This window comes from Camelina sativa, chromosome 13 (genome assembly GCF_030686135.1).
Source record: "Camelina sativa cultivar CO46 ecotype springtype chromosome 13, ASM3068613v1".
Classification (NCBI taxonomy): Eukaryota; Viridiplantae; Streptophyta; class Magnoliopsida; order Brassicales; family Brassicaceae; genus Camelina; species Camelina sativa.
Genome location: NC_141892.1, coordinates 8,462,553 through 8,480,692, shown reverse-complemented (window position 1 = coordinate 8,480,692; position 18,140 = coordinate 8,462,553). Strand labels below are relative to the sequence as shown.

At 35.4% G+C, this 18,140-nt stretch overlaps 4 protein-coding genes across 4 annotated transcripts; 3 read left to right on the top strand and 1 right to left on the bottom strand.

The window, feature by feature from the left end:
* The first annotated feature begins 1,830 nt into the window (after positions 1 to 1,830).
* Positions 1,831 to 6,106, top strand: LOC104736128 (protein FIP1). The gene is made up of 14 exons (XM_087482054.1): positions 1,831 to 2,221; positions 2,378 to 2,469; positions 2,597 to 2,701; positions 2,866 to 2,915; positions 3,051 to 3,117; positions 3,204 to 3,276; positions 3,696 to 3,751; positions 4,346 to 4,439; positions 4,572 to 4,656; positions 4,863 to 4,925; positions 5,055 to 5,114; positions 5,282 to 5,374; positions 5,565 to 5,627; positions 5,821 to 6,106. The coding sequence occupies exons 1-14, from the start codon at positions 2,163 to 2,165 to the stop codon at positions 5,908 to 5,910; spliced, it is 1,050 nt and encodes a 349-aa protein (XP_087338180.1). The 5' UTR covers positions 1,831 to 2,162; the 3' UTR covers positions 5,911 to 6,106.
* Positions 6,107 to 6,613: 507 nt separating this feature from the next.
* LOC104736127 (uncharacterized) lies at positions 6,614 to 9,489 on the top strand. Its single transcript, XM_010456058.2, has one exon. The coding sequence runs from the start codon at positions 6,810 to 6,812 to the stop codon at positions 9,387 to 9,389; it is 2,580 nt and encodes an 859-aa protein (XP_010454360.1). The 5' UTR covers positions 6,614 to 6,809; the 3' UTR covers positions 9,390 to 9,489.
* A 250-nt stretch (positions 9,490 to 9,739) lies between these two features.
* Positions 9,740 to 11,367, top strand: LOC104736126 (RING-box protein 1a). Its single transcript, XM_010456057.3, has 5 exons — positions 9,740 to 10,026; positions 10,129 to 10,179; positions 10,303 to 10,362; positions 10,941 to 11,012; positions 11,096 to 11,367. The coding sequence occupies exons 1-5, from the start codon at positions 9,897 to 9,899 to the stop codon at positions 11,131 to 11,133; spliced, it is 351 nt and encodes a 116-aa protein (XP_010454359.1). The 5' UTR covers positions 9,740 to 9,896; the 3' UTR covers positions 11,134 to 11,367.
* Positions 11,368 to 11,972: 605 nt separating this feature from the next.
* Positions 11,973 to 13,729, bottom strand: LOC147929312 (putative glucan endo-1,3-beta-glucosidase BG4). The gene is made up of 2 exons (XM_087480030.1): positions 13,687 to 13,729; positions 11,973 to 12,964 (listed from the first exon to the last, which is right to left on the bottom strand). Exons 1-2 carry the CDS (start codon positions 13,691 to 13,693, stop codon positions 11,973 to 11,975), a joined length of 999 nt encoding a protein of 332 aa, XP_087336156.1. The 5' UTR covers positions 13,694 to 13,729.
* Between the last annotated feature and the right edge of the window lie 4,411 nt (positions 13,730 to 18,140).

The window sequence follows — 18,140 nt, the reverse complement described above, 5'->3', positions numbered from 1 at the left end:
GATAACAAAGACATATATGGATATTAAACTCATCAAAATCACTAAAGTCTCAAGCAACTAGTAAGATATTATAATTCATAATAGAAAGTTTAAGAAAATTTATAAGAGAAGTAATCAAACGTGTTACTTATTAAGTGTGTGTTAAAGTAAAATAATGGGCTGGAAACAGATTACTCTCTTTTCAACTTGATGATATACATACACCAACTAGCTGTATTCATACAAAAAAAACTTATCGCATTGGCTTAGAACTTAGAATAGATGGGAGACTACGGATTTTAAATGATTATTACTATTTGGTGGAAAAAAGAATTCTATATGATTACTACTGGTGAAATAAAAAAGAATTTTAAATGATTACATGGTAAGAATGGTGTGACAAATCTGCTGAATCTATTTTAAAATTTATCATACTATTCAAAGTGCAATCTTGTTCTCATCAATCTCTTTTTTTTTTTTTTTGAACTAAATTCTCATCAATCTCTATATACTTATTTAAGTAATGTTGTTAGAAGTTTAACAACATTACTTATCATGTGGCATATTACAAAAAATGTCAGTGCATTTTAATTAATTGAATAACTAACTAAAGAAAAGCTTATATTAGTTTACAAAATAATATGAAAATATTTTTGAAATTATTTAACAGATTCTATTTATTGCTTCGGAAATCTTAGGAAACAATGACAAACTATTTAGAATAATTATAAACTTAATTTTATTTATAATACTAAGATTAAATATATGCATCCCTAAATCGTTTAATAATGACATATATATTTTAAAACGAAGATACAACATTGCTTATATTTTAAAATATAAAATCTTCTAAATAACTAGATTATTAACCCGCGCTACACGCATGTATGGTTATGTAAATTGTCTTACAAAAAGTTAGATTTGAAAATCATTTAAACAACTATATATTTACATATAATATGCAAAGTTATTATAGTATATTTGTTTTCAAATTTTTTAACACAAATGTTCTTTTATTTTATTTTAATCATCATTTATTTGTTCTTAAAAAAATAAAAGAACTCAATTATTCGTAAAATTTGCAAAATTCCGTAAAAATAAAATTAACTTTGCCTTTTTCGTAAAATTTGTGCAATTCATAGATCAGCATAATCAACACATGAACTCAATTATTCTTTCAAACTAATTATTATTAGATTATATTATTTTAATATATAAAATTTACATAATATCAAAAATATTAAATATTGAGATCTCTGATTTTGATTGGTCGTTAAAAAAATTTGAATATACAAAATTCTAGAAATTTTTTAAAAATGTTAATTAATGACATGTCAAATCCCTATTGGATGTTTTAAATCTTATGTGGACAACTTTAGGAGCTTATAGGTCATACTTTTATTTAGTATAGATTTATTAAATATTTTTTGAACTGCACATCAATGTAATGGCATCTTATTCAAATCTTAAAATTCACAAATGTTATATTTTATTTAATATAATATATACAACTAAATAAAAAACGAAAAGTTAAATTGAACTTTCTAAAAACAACTGCTTCAATACAATTTTTTTTATTTTCCGGATTTTACTTAATTTATATGATTCATTGATTTGAAAATTGTATATTTTACCGAAGAGGGGTTGAAATCAAAGTATAAAACTAATTAAATTATATGTAAAAGATTATAAAATATATAGAATTAATCAAATAAAACTTCTACTATTATTTTATAACTAATAAATTTATAGTAAAATTTATGTAAATATTTCGCATAACTCTTGGTGTAATGTAACATCACCTTTTTTAATCTCACTAAAATCCTTAAAAAGTTCCAAATAGTAGCAATTAGGCCCAGCAAAATCCACTCAATTTTTGTTTGTTTGATTGTTTGTTTTTAATCCTTTTGTTGGACCAATAAGACAATCTCAGCAAAATTTTGACTGGTTGTTCGAAGAGGAAGAGGGGGACTTTGCACAAACCCAATTAAAGAGCGAGCGTTATACCAAACATTCTAATCCCTTCGATGATACTATCTTCTAATTCTTACCCCTTGCTCTTCACATCTCCCTATCAAAATCTCTAGATTGGGGGCAACGAATATGACTCAACCCTAATTTACAAGTCTCTTGAGATTCAAAGTTTTCACTCCCACACGCGAAAGCAGAAACCCAATACCAAAATGGCCAACGCTCGACGATCTTCTTCCTTCAATCCCGCGACGGAGCAAGACAATGCTATGTAAGTCTTTTCCTTTGTGATGATTTGTTCGTTTTGTTTCCTTCTCTCTACTCATTAGCCAATTTTTGAGCTTCAGATTCAATGCGTCTTTCTTTTTTTTTCTTCAAATTATTTTGCAGATTACTCAATTCTCTCTATCTTTTATTGTGATTATAGGTTTCTTGATATTCTACATGAAGCTCCTCTCTTCGGTCATCGTCAATCTAGAAGTCTTGTTGGAAGCTGCATTTATCTGATCATACTGGCAAGTGCTTCTAAACTTAAACTCAAGAGTCAAGAGTATTTGTAAACTTTCTTTTTATATGCATTATTATTATTAGACACATGAGAGAGTGTCTGACTTTTGTATTTACTGTTTGTTAAATTTTTAGGCAGGTTATGCTATTTTAGCAGTTGGAGCACCGTGGATACTTCAGTCTGTAGACTCTCTTATCCCCTCGATACTTTGCAGCTGCAATGTTGCTCTATTGTTGTTAACAGGTAAACTACTAAAATACTCCCTTTTTAAGCTTATTACTACAATCTTTGTTTAGAAGCAAGTCAGACTAAATTGTGGTATGCTACTGCCTAGTACATTTGTTAATTGGTCATGAGTACTACTGCAGGATAGGTATATAATTATTATGAGTATTTTTCTGCAACAGGTATGTTTCAGCAATACTTTGTCAATCAGGTCCAGAAAATACGCTTGCAGGTAATGTTTGTTCTAACCAGGCGGATACTGCTCGTTTTATTTATTTTCTAAAACTATGTAGAAATGGGTCGATATTCTCTATTGTAGTTGTAGTAATTTCATCTAAATACCTTCTGAAAGAACCTTCTATTGCAGGGTTATTACAGTTTCAGTCAGAAATTGAAACATGTAGTTCGTCTGCCATTTGCCATCATGGCATATGGTAATTTTTAATGCTACTTTTCCAATCATATATTGTTACATATATCTATTTCTTGCACTCAATAAGGTGACTCTGTTTTGTTCTAGGGACTGCATCTATGTTGCTTTTCATGGTGTGGAGACCATACGTCAGTGTTCTTCCCATTTTTACTGTACAGAGGTCTGCAGCCTTCTTTTTTAGATAGACTAACTGCTTATACATTCTTTTGAGTTTTCTGTTCTGTTCAGTTGATCACATTTTCTGTTTTTATTTTTTTTGTCTTCGACGATTATACGAATAAAAGGAAGATTCTGACTCCATCCTTAACATCTTCCAACTTTGCTAAGAAAATTACTACTATCTCATAATGAAACTCCTTATTGATAAACTGTTTTTATTCACGCAGGTGACATATTTGACTTAACATGTTTACCAATTCTTAGATAAACGCCTACAAGATGTTTATATTGATGCTATTGACTAGAAGTAGTATATAGAAGCTGACAATGTCTTTCTTATTTTTTATTTTGGAAAAACTTGGTGAAGGAACTTTTTTTTTGGCAAGGTCGAAAACGCTTACGAGCATATTGTTCTTGCAGGTTCATCATTTCTGTTGAAGCAATATCTGCCGCTTCTTTTATGATTGTATTTGTTGGTAAGCCATACGGTCCAGAGATCATATTTACACTTTTAGGCATGCATTCAGCATTACTTTAGTGTCTCAACTAGAGCAGTATCCAAATCGATTCACTTTATGTTTGTTAGATATATGAAATACACCAGGTTCAGCTGTTAAGCCTGGATACTTTTCTTAGTCTCGAAATTTCATGCCATGATTGCTAAGTGTCAGTTTTCATTTCTTATGTACCTGACCCATAGAGCATAACTGAAATAATTCCATTGCCTCTGGGCTCTATTGCGATAAAATGCATGCTAAATTACCATCAAACTTTCTACACTCTATGGTCATATATTTGTAATTATATGTATCATGTATGCAGTTCTTACAATTGGCTATAGTTTTTGGTTGAATATTAGGAGATCACTGCAGTATCTTCAAGAATTGCTGTTCTGGGTTTCAGTACCTTTTTTGTTCTCAATGCAGAACCTGTCATACAGTGCATTCGAAAAAGCCATTGGCTAGAGCATAATGCATTCTTTTGTTACATTGTTGTGCCAGTTGTTTAGTAAGAGATTATGTAGCTAAGTTATTATGCAGCTCTTCTTATCTGTGTTTTAATACTGGTAGGTTATGTTCGCCAGTATAACTCAGTGAACTCTCAGCCCGATGTCTTAAATTCACTGTATTCTCCCCTTCAACCAGCTGCTTTGGAGGGATTGAGGTACTTTCACAATCTCACTGGAACCTTATATTCGTAGTCGTCATGAATATCAAATTTAGCATGACAACCTTATAATGCCATGGCGATACTTACACAATTCTCAAGTCTTCAGTTTATGTTCTTGAAAAACAGATACCATGAAGCTGGTCGCCTTTCTGATCAGCAAATGGCTCTACTGCAATATCAGCGTGAGAATCTCCATTATCTCAGTGAAGAGGTGACAATACATGGAATATTTATCATGAGTACTTCATTTCTGAATCTTGATGCTTGTGTTATTTCTTACTAGTCTACAGTATCGTACTAGTAATCCTACGTTCAATGCTCTTTCTAGTTCTTCATCATCCAACCTAATTATATGCAGAATTATCCTGTGCTTTCGCTAGAGTGAGTTTCTTACCTCTCTCTTTCTTTTTTCTCCAGATTCTGCGGTTGCAGGAGTCTTTAAGAAAATATGAAACCAATGGTAGTAGCAGCACTCCTCAGGTTTGAACTGCTCCATTACAAAATTAATGACTCCTCATGCTAACAACATTCTTGATAATTTTCTTAAAATCCATGTAATTCCTTCCACAGTGATTTTAATTTTGCAATTGTTAAATGATAAACTTTCAGGTTGATCTGGCGCATCTTGTGGCTACTCGTGATCAGGAACTGCGAACACTTTCTGCTGAGGTAAAGCTCAGTTAACAAATGATAAACTTGCAAATTCGCATGGTTAATTTTTAATTATCACCCTTGGTGGAAAACATATCATAGCTGATTGACATTTCATGGCTAATACTCTTTATGTGGCATCTCGAAATGGAGGATGATAATAGATTAAAATTGTATGTTTGCAGGTGGATCAACTCCATTCCGAGCTTACTCTTGCTCGATCTCTGATCTCTGAGAGAGATAGAGAGATACAACACGTTCGGAATACCAATAATCAGGTTTGAGACTATTTATAAACATAAGAACCTGAGAACATAACATACTCTCCACGAAGATCACAGTCACATCATGTGTAACAAAAAATGCTTTACTATGAAATCTTTTGCATCGAACAATTTGTAAGGGCTACACATCTTCGGATCTGTGAAATTAACTCAATCATCTTCTCTTTTGAAACTCCTAAAACAGTATGTTGCAGAAAATGAAAGATTAAGAGCTATTCTTGGAGAATGGAGTATGCGAGCTGCAAAGGTACAATCTTATCTTCTCTCTCGTTTGTCTTTTGTAGAGGCATGTTTTAGAGATGCAATATGATTCGTGAAAAGTCTATGTTAAATTATCATTCTATAGTTTCCTTCCTATATCGGGTTTATCGAATCCAAGCCCTTTTGCGTAATATATGTTTTTGTTTTCTGAGGCTAACAAAGTTAAACCGAATGTGTAGCTCGAACGAGCTCTGGAGGTGGAGAGGATATCAAATCTTGAACTGCGGAAGAAAGTTTCGGCACTAAGAGACCAGAGGCAGGTGGCATAAAAGCATATACATCATCTAACTATTCTGTAACTCACATGGCTTGTAGACAAATATTTTGACACTATTTTGTAAGTCTTTGTTGCATTTTTTCTTGAAATGTTGATTAGAATGGAACTCTCTTTCTTTGTGCATAATTTGAATGAGTTATGAAAAAATTGTAAATAAATATATTGTTGAAAATAAGTTTTCTCACGAATTCTTTTTTTTTTTTTGTCAAAACCAAGTTTTTAATTAAAAGAGGGTTCAAACCGGTATAGCAGCCGGTTCAACGGTTACATCGACTACATTAGAGTAGGAACATTCAGTAGCAGATTGATTACAAGAAGAAAGGGTGATTGATTACAAGAAGAATGTTTTCTCACAAATTCATAACTTAATAATAATAATAGAAAATTAAGATGACACCATATTAATTACTAGTGGTCTCCTCTTCCACACGGGTATGTTTTCGGTTCTAATACATTTTTCTAATTTTGTTTTCTGTGATATCTTCTGTTGCTTGCGGATCTTACCAATGACAGGTAATAGATAGTATTTAAAATTACATATTTATTATTATATCAACCATAGATAAATTAGTCTTCGATTAATTTACAAATAATCCCCTGTTTATAGGCTAGACGCTAGGCACAACCTATCTATCCAACGACTAACTCCTAATGACTTTTTCGAACAAGACTGGTATGTTGTAATATAGAAAACACTCTAGTCATTGACTTTATGTAAACGTGACAACTTGTTATTTGATTTTAAGAATTTTACAAAGCTCCCCCCGATACATACAGAGGACACCAAAGTCGTTATACTCGATCACCTCCTTTTGTTTCTTTTTCTGTTTTTTTTTTCCGGTTTTGGGGTTATTATATACTCACTCAAATCATTTCCTTGGGCAGCACACAATGGATTTGGAGTCGGAGCTCGGGATAGTCATTTCTCAAGTGATATCTTTCTTTATCGATGAGGATTCGGTTTCGGAGTGGGCTTTGTTATTGAATTTACGGCCATCAAAGTTCGTAGCACGTTTTAGTCAACTAATCTCTCTCATCAAATCTATGGATTTGGATTCGCAGCCGAAACCGGAGTCGGAACTCATTTCACTCATCAAGCAAATAATACATTTCGGCAACTCTATACCGGATGATGATTCGGGAGCGGAGTCTCGGTTCGTGTCACTCATTACTCGAATGATCTCTCTCATTAGCTCTACTGAATCGGATCCACAGCAGCCGGAGCTCATGTCACTCACCACTCAAATATTATCTTCCGCCTACTCACTGGATTCAGATTCAGAGCTCTTATCACTTATTACTCAATTAGCCAATGTCGTCAATGTCACGTACTCGAAGCCAAAAGCGAAACAGGATCCCGAGTCAAAGCTCATATCACTCATTACTCATCAGTTACTACCTCTCATCGACACTAGGTATTGGATGATAGATCAGATTTTGAAGATCGTTTCACACATCGCTCTTATAATTTCTCTAGTGATCTCAATGGATCTCAACTCGCAGCCAAAGCCGGAGTCGGAGCTCATGTCACTCGTTACTCAAACAGTCTCTCTATTCAACTCTATGGATTTGGATTCACAACCAATGCCTTTAAGAGATGTCATAACAATCATTTCTCAAAACTTCGACCATCGGATCATCTCTACAAATTCGTATCCGGAGTACAGTTCACTCTTTCGGGAAGTACTCACACTAGAGCCGATGCCAGAGCTTTTATTACTGATTCATCAAATATTGTCCCTCGTCGCCTCTATGAATTTAAAGGGGAAGAAGCTTATTTCTTTGTGCCCTCAAGTAGAAGTACGTTTGAGAGAAGGAAGATTCCATGTAGATGAAGAAGTCTCGTTGAGGAGCAATAACATGTGGGACTGTCTCCCATTAAACTGGGAGAAACTGAAGCTACCAGGAGAAGTAGAAGCTGTACTCCATTTCCGCTGCCGAAACTGCAATGGCGAGAATCATACAGAATATAACAAGGCTTCAGTTGAGATCAAACACCCTCTTCATCCAAAACATTCTCTTCAGCTTGTCTTGTTGAAAGGGAAAGGAACCAGGGAATGTTATTGCTGTGATGAAGATCTCTTGAGGATATTTTACTATTGCTTTGCTTGCGATTACGCTATGAATATAGCTTGTGTGGAGAAGCCACGAGTCTTGTCTATAGACTATCCCAAGTGGCATGAGCATACACTTGCTCTGTTTCCAAGAAACACTTCTTTAACTTGCAGCGTTTGTGCCTTGTCACATACAAGCTGTCCTTTTTATATATGCCCTCCTTGTGACTTTGTGGTTCATCAACGTTGTGTCAGCTTACCACGTCTCATAAGGATATCTCGTCATCCCCATCGTATCTCTTTTACACTTTGTTTCGGCCAAGGAGATTGGTCTTGTGGTGTTTGTCGTAGAAAGATCGATAATGATTACGGGGGCTATTCTTGCATCAAGGACGGTTGTTCATATGGGGTTCATTCAAGATGTGCTACACAAAGAAACGTGTGGGATGGTAAAGAACTTGAAGGAGAGCCAGAAGAAGACATTGAAGAAGTTGAACCGTTTGTGAGGATAAGCGATGGAATCATACAACATTTTAGCCATCAACACCATCATTTGAGACTTGATGACAACACATGCAGAGATTACGACGAGAATAAACAGTGTCAAGCATGCATCACACCAATATATTACGGTAATATCTACTCATGTATGCAATGCGATTTCATTCTCCACGAAGCATGTGCGAATTTTTTCCGCAAAGTACATCATCCGATACACCCTCATTTACTCACACTAGTGGGGGGAAACAACGGTGTTATGAACCTTACGAAATCATGTTCAGCTTGTCCTTGGTTGTGCACAGCTGGTTTCTTCTATAGATGTGATGAAGAAGAGTGTTTATATTTTAAGCTACACGTGCAGTGCGCCGTGATTTCTGAGCCATTGGTCAATGAGAGTCATATGCATCCCTTATTCCTTACATCCAAACCAGGGGAGCGGAGACCATGTTCAGTTTGCAAAGAGTTATCAGAACCTCATATTACAAATGAAACATTCAATTGTATTGAGTGTGACTTTGCTTTGTGTTTCAAATGTGCTACTTTACCTCAATACGTAAGGTATAAGCATGATGAGCATATACTCACTCTTTCAGATGGGAAGGAGACAAGTATCGTCCCGACGTATTGGTGTGAAGTTTGCGAGAAACAAATACTTCCAAGACAACGATTTTATATATGTGATGAGTCATGTTGTGTCACCCTACACATAAAATGCTTAATCGGAAAGGACTTATACATGAAGCCCGGTTCATCGTGGTTCTTCTTCAGCAAAGAGCTACGTGTTCTGCCCAACAATCATCATATGTCTCGGCCTGTTTGCACCACTTGTAAGCAACGTTGTTCACAAAAAGTGATTTTTCACCATTATGGCTTAGTGTTTTGTTCCACATTCTGCATTCGTGATTTGCAGTCTTAATTAATGGTTAAGTATCTTGATGGTCATTGCTCTTGTTGTAAAAAATCATATATATGATAAACCTAGGGGATTGTTTTCAACTTTTCACCCTATTGACACATATTTACTCGAAGAAGAAAAAAGTATATATATAGCTTTTTGTTAATTTTTCTGGGGATACATAGAAAAGAAGTATGTTACAAAATTAGATATCTTTCCATAATGTTATTGAAATATTTAATTAGTATTACAATTAAAAAATCAAAATTTGTTTGGATAATAAAAAGAGAAAATCTTAGATATTTTAACCGACTTAATGGAAAATTACGGAAAATAATAAATTTCTAACGAAGGCCCACTAATATATATAGGCAAAGCCCAGCGCAGCTTTATTAATTAATCTTTCTCTTGCTTCTTCTTCTTCCGTCCTCTCTACAAGAAAAAAGAACCCAGCGAGCTCTCTCTCAATCGTTGAGTTTGTTCTTCGGCTTTTCTAGGGTTTCAAATTTTCCTTTCCGATCGGGTTTAATGGCAACTCTTGACTCCGACGTTCCTATGATTCCTGCCGGAGGAGCCTCTGGTAGCGCTTCGTCTTCCACAAAGAAACCTAAGCGATTCGAAATCAAAAAGTGGAGCGCCGTTTCTCTCTGGGCTTGGGGTAACCGCAACAATCCTTTATCGTATCCTTCGATGTTTGTTTTTACGATGTAAATTTTGGTTAGGTCGAGTTTTTGATTGATCTTTTTCTTTTTGGTTTCAGATATCGTTGTTGACAACTGTGCGATCTGCAGAAACCACATCATGGATCTCTGTAAGTGAAAGAACAATCGATTGATTTGAGGAATTTGTAACGATGATGTTTTGATGATCCGTAGATTTGCTAATGTTTTGGCTTGCTTACTTTGTTATTGTGTGTTTTGGTTGTTGTTGTTAGGCATCGAGTGTCAAGCTAATCAGGCCAGTGCTACTAGTGAGGAATGCACCGTTGCTTGGGGTAAGTCTTGTTTCTTCTATGATCTTGATTGTAATCTTTGCGTTCTGTTTCGAGACTTGATTGGGTTTACCAGTTGTAGCTATTGTGATTGTATGAGAATTAGTATTATGTGAAACCATTCTAGAATCTCAGAGTGTGTATGTTTGATGTTGCCATTGAGTTTTGCTTATTTGGTAGCATGTCTTTGCTTTATTTGAAAGGAGAGAACCCTATTCTTGTTTTGCAGCAATCTAAATTGTTCAATGATTAGTACGGTTTATTAAAATTTATGGTGTTTTAAAGATTTTGTGGAGAGAGATCAGATACTATTTATTGTGTTCGCATGCTTTTAATGTCTTGCATTGGGTTGTATTATTGAGGATGAATTAGAAACTTATAGAATGACCAAAATCACTGCATTATGTATCTCTGCATTCTCTATTGATCCTGCTCTGGAAGTGTTTGAGAAAGTAGGAAGTTTTCATTTAAGATATGTGATTGTGTGATTCTATAATGTGTATTTTGGACAACCAAGTCGAACTACATATGATGGATAATGCCTTTTCTAACTAAAGCCGCCTTATGTGGGTACTTTTCAGGGGTTTGCAATCATGCCTTCCACTTTCACTGCATCAGCAGGTGGCTAAAGACTCGTCAAGTTTGTCCATTAGGTAAGTGTTTCTCTGTTTAAAGCTTCTTTGACTAGTTTGCAGTTTTTGGTTTCTTTGTTAATTTTGCCGAGTTTTTTTAACAGATAACAGTGAGTGGGAGTTCCAGAAATATGGTCACTAAACCAAGGACTGTTACCCGCAAACATGTGTCTAATCGAGAAGATATCAGGTTCATCTGGTTACCGCATATGATAACTAAGGATTTTCTCAAGGGTTTTTCTTTTCTTTTTTCTTTTTGTAATGTAATTCGCCAAGTTGTGGAACAGAGATTCATTGTTCACTGAACCTATCATCGTTGTGCTTTGGGTGACGTGGTTGATTTCAAAAATTAAAGAAAAAAAATCCTGCAAAGAAAGTTTTATTGAGGCCAATTGATTTCCCCTTCAATCGGAAAACCACATATTTATTGAGTAGTAAACTTGGTCTTGAAATCCCTAAACCCAAACCCAAACCCTTGAAGAGAGAAATTGTACACATTTGAGTCTGAGATAGGTTTCCTAATTTATTTTATGATTTCTGTATTGTATTGGTATTTCGCCGGCTTCACTTTTTTCATACACCACAGACAAAATATGAAGTGAAAACACCGGATGGTTAATAGTTGAATACCACCAGCACAAGACGACACTTCGCTAATGAAACTCTGTTGCTAATTTGCGTGATTATTCACTTTAGTGAAAACAAATTCAATCCATTGCTAATTGTATTATTTCAAACTAAATTGATGTGTTTTCTTTTAAACGTTTAACAACACATTATATAGCTGATCACCAATTTACTTGTCCGTAGCTAATAGCATGTTTTTTTTATAACTAGTAAAAGACTTTTATAAGAAAAGAATATCATACAACATATGAAATTTAAGTGTTATATAAGAGCGTTAATAAAAAAGGGCCCTTTAAACAAAAACTAAAGAAACACTGTTAGAGCTAATATAACTAAACAAGACGAATCTAAAAATCAAAACAACTTGTAGATAGGCTTCATATCAGTAGGATTGTACAATCCAAAATTCTGTTCAGTTCCAGCTGGTTTCTGATTCTCGTTAAACGTCGCGAACAAAAATCCTTCAATGCTACAGTTTGGCCTCTTCGGTGTCCCTTTACCGCTTTCAACATGTTTGATAAAATTTCCGTTGTACCTAGCAGCGATGTCTGGTGTTGTCAAGTATCCATTACCGGCTGAAGGCCATCCGGTCTCTGACACAACCATGGATAAATTTTTCACCCCTTCTTTCTCCATTGCCCACACGAAAGCGTCGAAAATAGCATCAAAGAGGTTTGAATACTGCATTGGCCCGTCCTTGACCACAACATCTTTGGTGTTGAAGGTGGCATAATCGAGGCTGATGTTAAGAGGATTTGACGCGTAGGCGAAGTAAGGGTAGATGTTGACGAGTATTGGTGTATTCGTTAGAGACAAGAACTTCAGAACGGGGACAAGTTGTTCACACGCTTGGGGAGTGAACTTTCCTACGGAAGGTGGGTACGACTTTCCCAGGTTCGACATAGCCACCACGGTGCTTATCAAGATTTGAAGATTCCTCGACTTGACTAGGTTTGTGAAAGACCGCATGACGGGAAGCACTTGAGGACCAATTTCTCCGGGGATGACTTCGTTGCCAACGGTAATGAACGTGATGTTGACGTCTGTTAAGTAAGGCTCGATGTTGGTTGCAAACCAGTGCTTAACAGCATCTTCGCTGGCAGCAAGAGCAGCCAAGTCTTGGTCCTTGATGCCTACGGTGACTCCAATATCTTGGTGGCTGCGTAAGGCGTTAAGAACCTCAGTGTTTGGGTCGAAGATTCTGATTTTAGTGATGCCTATGGACTTGTAAAGGCTGACTACATTGGCTGGAGACGGGAGGTTGTCTCCAAGGAGACCATAGTTTAAGCCGATGTTTGTTGCTGATACATTATTGGAACCGTCCTTGTTGTGTTTGAGCAGAACTGCTGTGCAAGAGAGCAGAACGGCCGTGCACGAGAGCAGTAGAAAGACCAATAATATAACACACCTCATACCGCAACTAGCTCTCGTATCTGCAGAATCAGTTGAGAGCTAAAGATCACCAATTTTGTTTAACCAAAATAACATATATATATATATATATATATATATATATGAACAAACGGATCGACCAAGGAGCCAAACTTGTTTATCTTCTTTGTTTTGTTGCAAAACGTAGGTTGTAGCCTTGCAGGTTGTAGGTTTATTATATTATATACACACACATATTCCATTTATTTAAATTGTACAGTTGCTTCTTTAATTTTGTTTATTATGGGCGATATTCCATTTTATTTGATATCACTTTACTCGATTCTTTCTTTTCCTGACGTTATTTAGTTACATATCTAATTACAAATTTGGTTTTTTCCCTTTTTACCAATTAGAACTGCCTTTTTTTTTGTGTGTCTAGATGCAATGCCTTTTTATAATTAAACTGGAAAATATCTAGAATTGACTAAAACTTAATGGAAAATTCTATCTATGAAATTATGCAAGCATTCATAAATTTTAAAATTTTGTGTAAAAATTAGCTTTAGGAGCATCTCCAATATAATTGATGTTTAAAATATATATAATCTAATATATTTTTTCAAAAATAATTATATAGAACTATGTATTGATGTTTACAACTTCATATGAACGGCATTTGAAATTTTCACAGAACTCAGCATTATCCAAAAAAATAAACACACTTTATTAGTGTTAAACAAAATTAATCGATCCATAACACTTGTTTATATATTGTTTCAAACTAGGGAGCGAGTGAACAAAAAAAAAAAAAGACAACACATCATTTGATTAGGGGGTGTCCTGTTCCTGTATCAATATCCAGAAAATAAAAATATCAACAGTTATTTTGATATGGAACAAAGAAATGTTTGAGGCAAGACCAAGATTGTATAAACCAGTTAAAACAATGTGGAGCTATCTTCAGGGTCGAAGACCAATTGCAGCTTCATTGATTTCTCCTTTTCGATGGGTTTCACAAATGAAGTTGTTTCTTTCAATTACTTGATCCTTATAAGAATGGTATGGTTGCTTTGTTTTTTGGAATATGAGACTGCATATTGTGTTTGTGTTACAATTTTGAGACAATAAAGAGGGTCTAAAATAGATGTTCGCACATATTTTAACTTCCAAATCCAGCTCGAAGACTAAAACAGAGTTTAACACAGGAAGAGGCTAATTGGTCCAGTTATATCCCATGAGAACTCTTAGACCCAACTTGGGAAGAAAACCATGCAACACCACACCAGAGAATCCTCCTGACTTGTGTGTATGAGCTATTAAAAGCATGTGGAGCTATAGTATAATTATTATCAATATGGTCGAAGACAGATCGAAGCTGTAGTAATCTGAAAATACTTTTGAAGATTCTTTTTGGTTCACACATATAAAAACACTTTAACTATCTGTGAGGCTGCATTGTGTTGCGTTGCAACTCTGAGAATATCAATGATCCCAAAGGTCCGAAGTTTTATTTTGCAAAACACATCAAGATCTCATTATCAAAAGAAAAAAGAAATCCTATAAAATAGACTTATTATTGTCACACTCTATTACAACTAACAGAGCGTTAAAACTTAATGAAATTCTAAAAGAACCTAATAAATCAAAACATGTTGCAGATAGGCTTCATATTAGTAAGTAGGATAGTACAACCTAGAGTTTTGTTCAGTGCCTTTTGGTTTCTCATTTTCGTTAAACGACGCGCTAAATACCCTTCAATGCTACTGTTTGGCCTCTTGGGAGTCCCTGCACCACTTGACGTCAGCTAAGTGTGGCTCGATGTTGGTCGAGAACCAGTTCTCAACAGCTTCTTCGCTCTCGGCAAGAGCAGTCCTTAGCACCTACGATGACTTTAATATGATGTTGGCCACGTAAGGCGTTAAGAACCTTAGTGATCGGGTCGAAGATTAGGAATTTGGTATTCCCTACTGACTCGAATCGTCTGATAACTTTGAACGGAGATGGGGGGTTGTTTCCGAGGGGGCCGTAGTTTAAGCCAACGTTTAAGCAACAGTTTTGTTCTACCACGACTACGTAGGAATTCTTGTAGTAGTAGTCGTCGATCAGAATTGCCGTAAGCGCGACCAAAAAGAAGACGACTATTTTGTTACAGCTGTCCATGATGAAACTCGGTGCCTGCAAAATCAGAAGAGCTAGCTAGAGTTAATATTAGATTATTATGTACCGATCGAACATAAACAGTTTTCGTATGGATTTTATTATGTATATAGAGATATCACAACAGGATCTTACTTACGAATATAACGGAGACGAAGGAAATGAATTTGATGAGAGATTTCACAAAAGGCTGTTTATGGTTTCTCTCTTTGACATTGTAACAAGTAAGTGTATTTATTTATACATAAGAGTCTTTCCTATTCTTTACAAGATTTCCTTTTCCTTTAATTAGATCAAATATAAATTTAACATATATCTTAGCCCAATAATTGTTTTTTTTTCGGTAGTAGACAAATATATAAATGTTATATATATGTAGAGATAAGATAACTAATACATATTTACACAAAAACAAAATGGAACAAACAATGTGAAAAATAGAATTTCAAATGCCATTACAAAGCCAACTCTACTAAACCAGTTGAATTTTGGCTTAAGATATCTTTTAATCGAAAGAAGAAAAAAAAATTATATTCTAAAATGGATGTTATAGTTAATCTTGACCTTATTTTTATTTGTCTACATCTCAAACAGAGAGTCATCGATATGGATTTGGAGGCGCAATGACATGCGAAATTATGCACTTCTCTAACAAAATTGTAGGTTTCAAGTTCAACATAACAACCGTAATTAATACACGCCATGTCAGGCCACAGGCGTGTGAGTAGAAAAGAAATAAAACTACAGTTTTACTGGTCCGTCAGGTTGGTTTTGGAGTCTTTTGACCCAAACAGTAAGAAACAACATTGGACAATAAATTACTTTTCTATCTTAAGCTTTTTGATCATACAGACGACACTAGCTATTTCGTTAGTTATCAAACGCTCGCTGGTAATTTATAAAACCCATCGATGAGCCTTAAATACTAAAACTTGAAGACCAGAAAGACAACATTATATAAATTCCAAGCTTTTACAATTTTTTTTTTTTTTTAAGTAAGTAAATAAGAAAGCCTCCTTTAAAATATTCCACAAGTGAAATCTTTGTTGTTGTTGTTATTACATAAGCTTTCATTCAAAACAAATCGAGTCTCCACTAGAAGAAATATGAGCATTAATAGCAGAAAACTATAACACAGTTTTCGCAAAGACAACGTTTACGAAATCGCTATCAAAACGATAAAATAGCGTTTTTTCATGTGCTAACAATAGGCAAATTTCTTGTAGTGCTCTTATTGAATAGGATGTATAATTTGTGAATGACGAATAATTCTTAACATTATAATGAAAAAATTGGTGTGATGGAAGTTAGTTCCACCAGCTTGGTACTAACTCGTACAATCAGTGGAAACGTTCCACAAAATCAAGTAAAGATAATGTAGGATAATGTACGCTAAGTTATGTCAAATTCAATACAAGAGAGAGAGTTTTACGACAATAGAGACAGAAGATGAGAATCACATAAAACAGACATATGTTTTAAGATTAATTACTAAATAAAAAAATAAAATAAAAAAGAAGAAGAAAGGGTTTGGCAGTTTGAAAAGCAATTCGGCAATCTCACAAACAAAGACAGTGCTGCTCTGTGCAAGTGAAGTCACCACCAGTTGCTCTTCTTTTAAGTGCCAAGCTTTCTTTTCCACTTAACTTCTCTTTATTTTCTCGAATAGGGATCGATCTCCTGACCTAAAAATGTATAATTTAGATACAGCTGAAGTCAGAAATAAATTAGAAAAAAAAAAAGACAGCAAAAATAATTTACCGGCGGCAAGAATCAGGTCCGACATGTCCAATTTTTGTCTCCTTGGCTCTGGTTCCTCATCAGACTCATCATCACACTCCATGAGAGAGAAATAGTCAACACCAAACACCAAAGCATTCCAAGAGTATGGATCTCGCTTTTGAAATCGAAGAAGCTCGAGAAAACCGTCAAGGACAGTCTCCATTAAAGCACCCTTCTTGCTCATCTCTTGGCAATGCATAAATACTCGGGCATACACAAAAACAAGCTGAGTTAAACAAAAGCTCCTAGGATCATCACTTTTCCACATAAACTCAAATCGAGGGTCCTTCATCAATTTGGACGAAAAATACAACCCATACCGCGCCACAAACTGCGCTGTGAGCTTCATGACACCAAGTTCCTTGAGCGTCGTCCCTTCAGGAGGTGTAATCATATCAATACAGCAAGGTCCTGGAGGATTCATCCTAACCTTGGATGGAGGAGGCCTATGATCGGGTAGTGGATGATTACCTACATACTCACGGTATTCAGTAAGCTTCTGCTGGTAAATTGCGTGACAAGGGTGTGAGCTCCTCAAGAAGCCGAATCTCGTATCACCCACATTATAGTCCTGACCAGCCTCTCAAACTCCAACCCCTCCTGGGAAACTAAAAGTGCCGTTTTCTCAATGAGAATGTGGACATCTGGACGTGGCTTGAAGATTTTTACAGTGCTTGGATTTGCTTGGTTTGAAATGTTTTGCCCCGGCTGGAAACGACTCTGTGTTGAAGTGGACAACTTTGTCTACACCGAGAAAAACATATATAAGAAAACATTAAAAACCAAATCAAAGTCATGAAAAAATAATCATAGGAAACATTAAAATATATGAGTGGGGAGAAAACGTTACCGGATGATTCGACTCGTCCATACAAGGGGGTGGAAGCTGACCACTAGGTCCCGGTGGAGGTCTTACAGGCATATCAGGATGGGTTTGTGGCGGTGGGATTAGCGACAACGTTGAAAGGTGTTCAAGTGGTGGCACGTGAGAAGAAGAATCTGTATTCTCCATGTAAGCAAAATAGTCAACACAACCCACAAAAGCAGGCACATGAAGAATCCCAGCCACCCTTTCGAAAAAACCACCAAGAAGGGTTTGCATATAAGCAGCACCCCTCTCGCTCTGTATTTGGGAACGATTTAATACTCTAGTATACGCAACAACGAGGTGTGTGAAATAATCACGCCTGGCATCAGTTTCCTTGATAA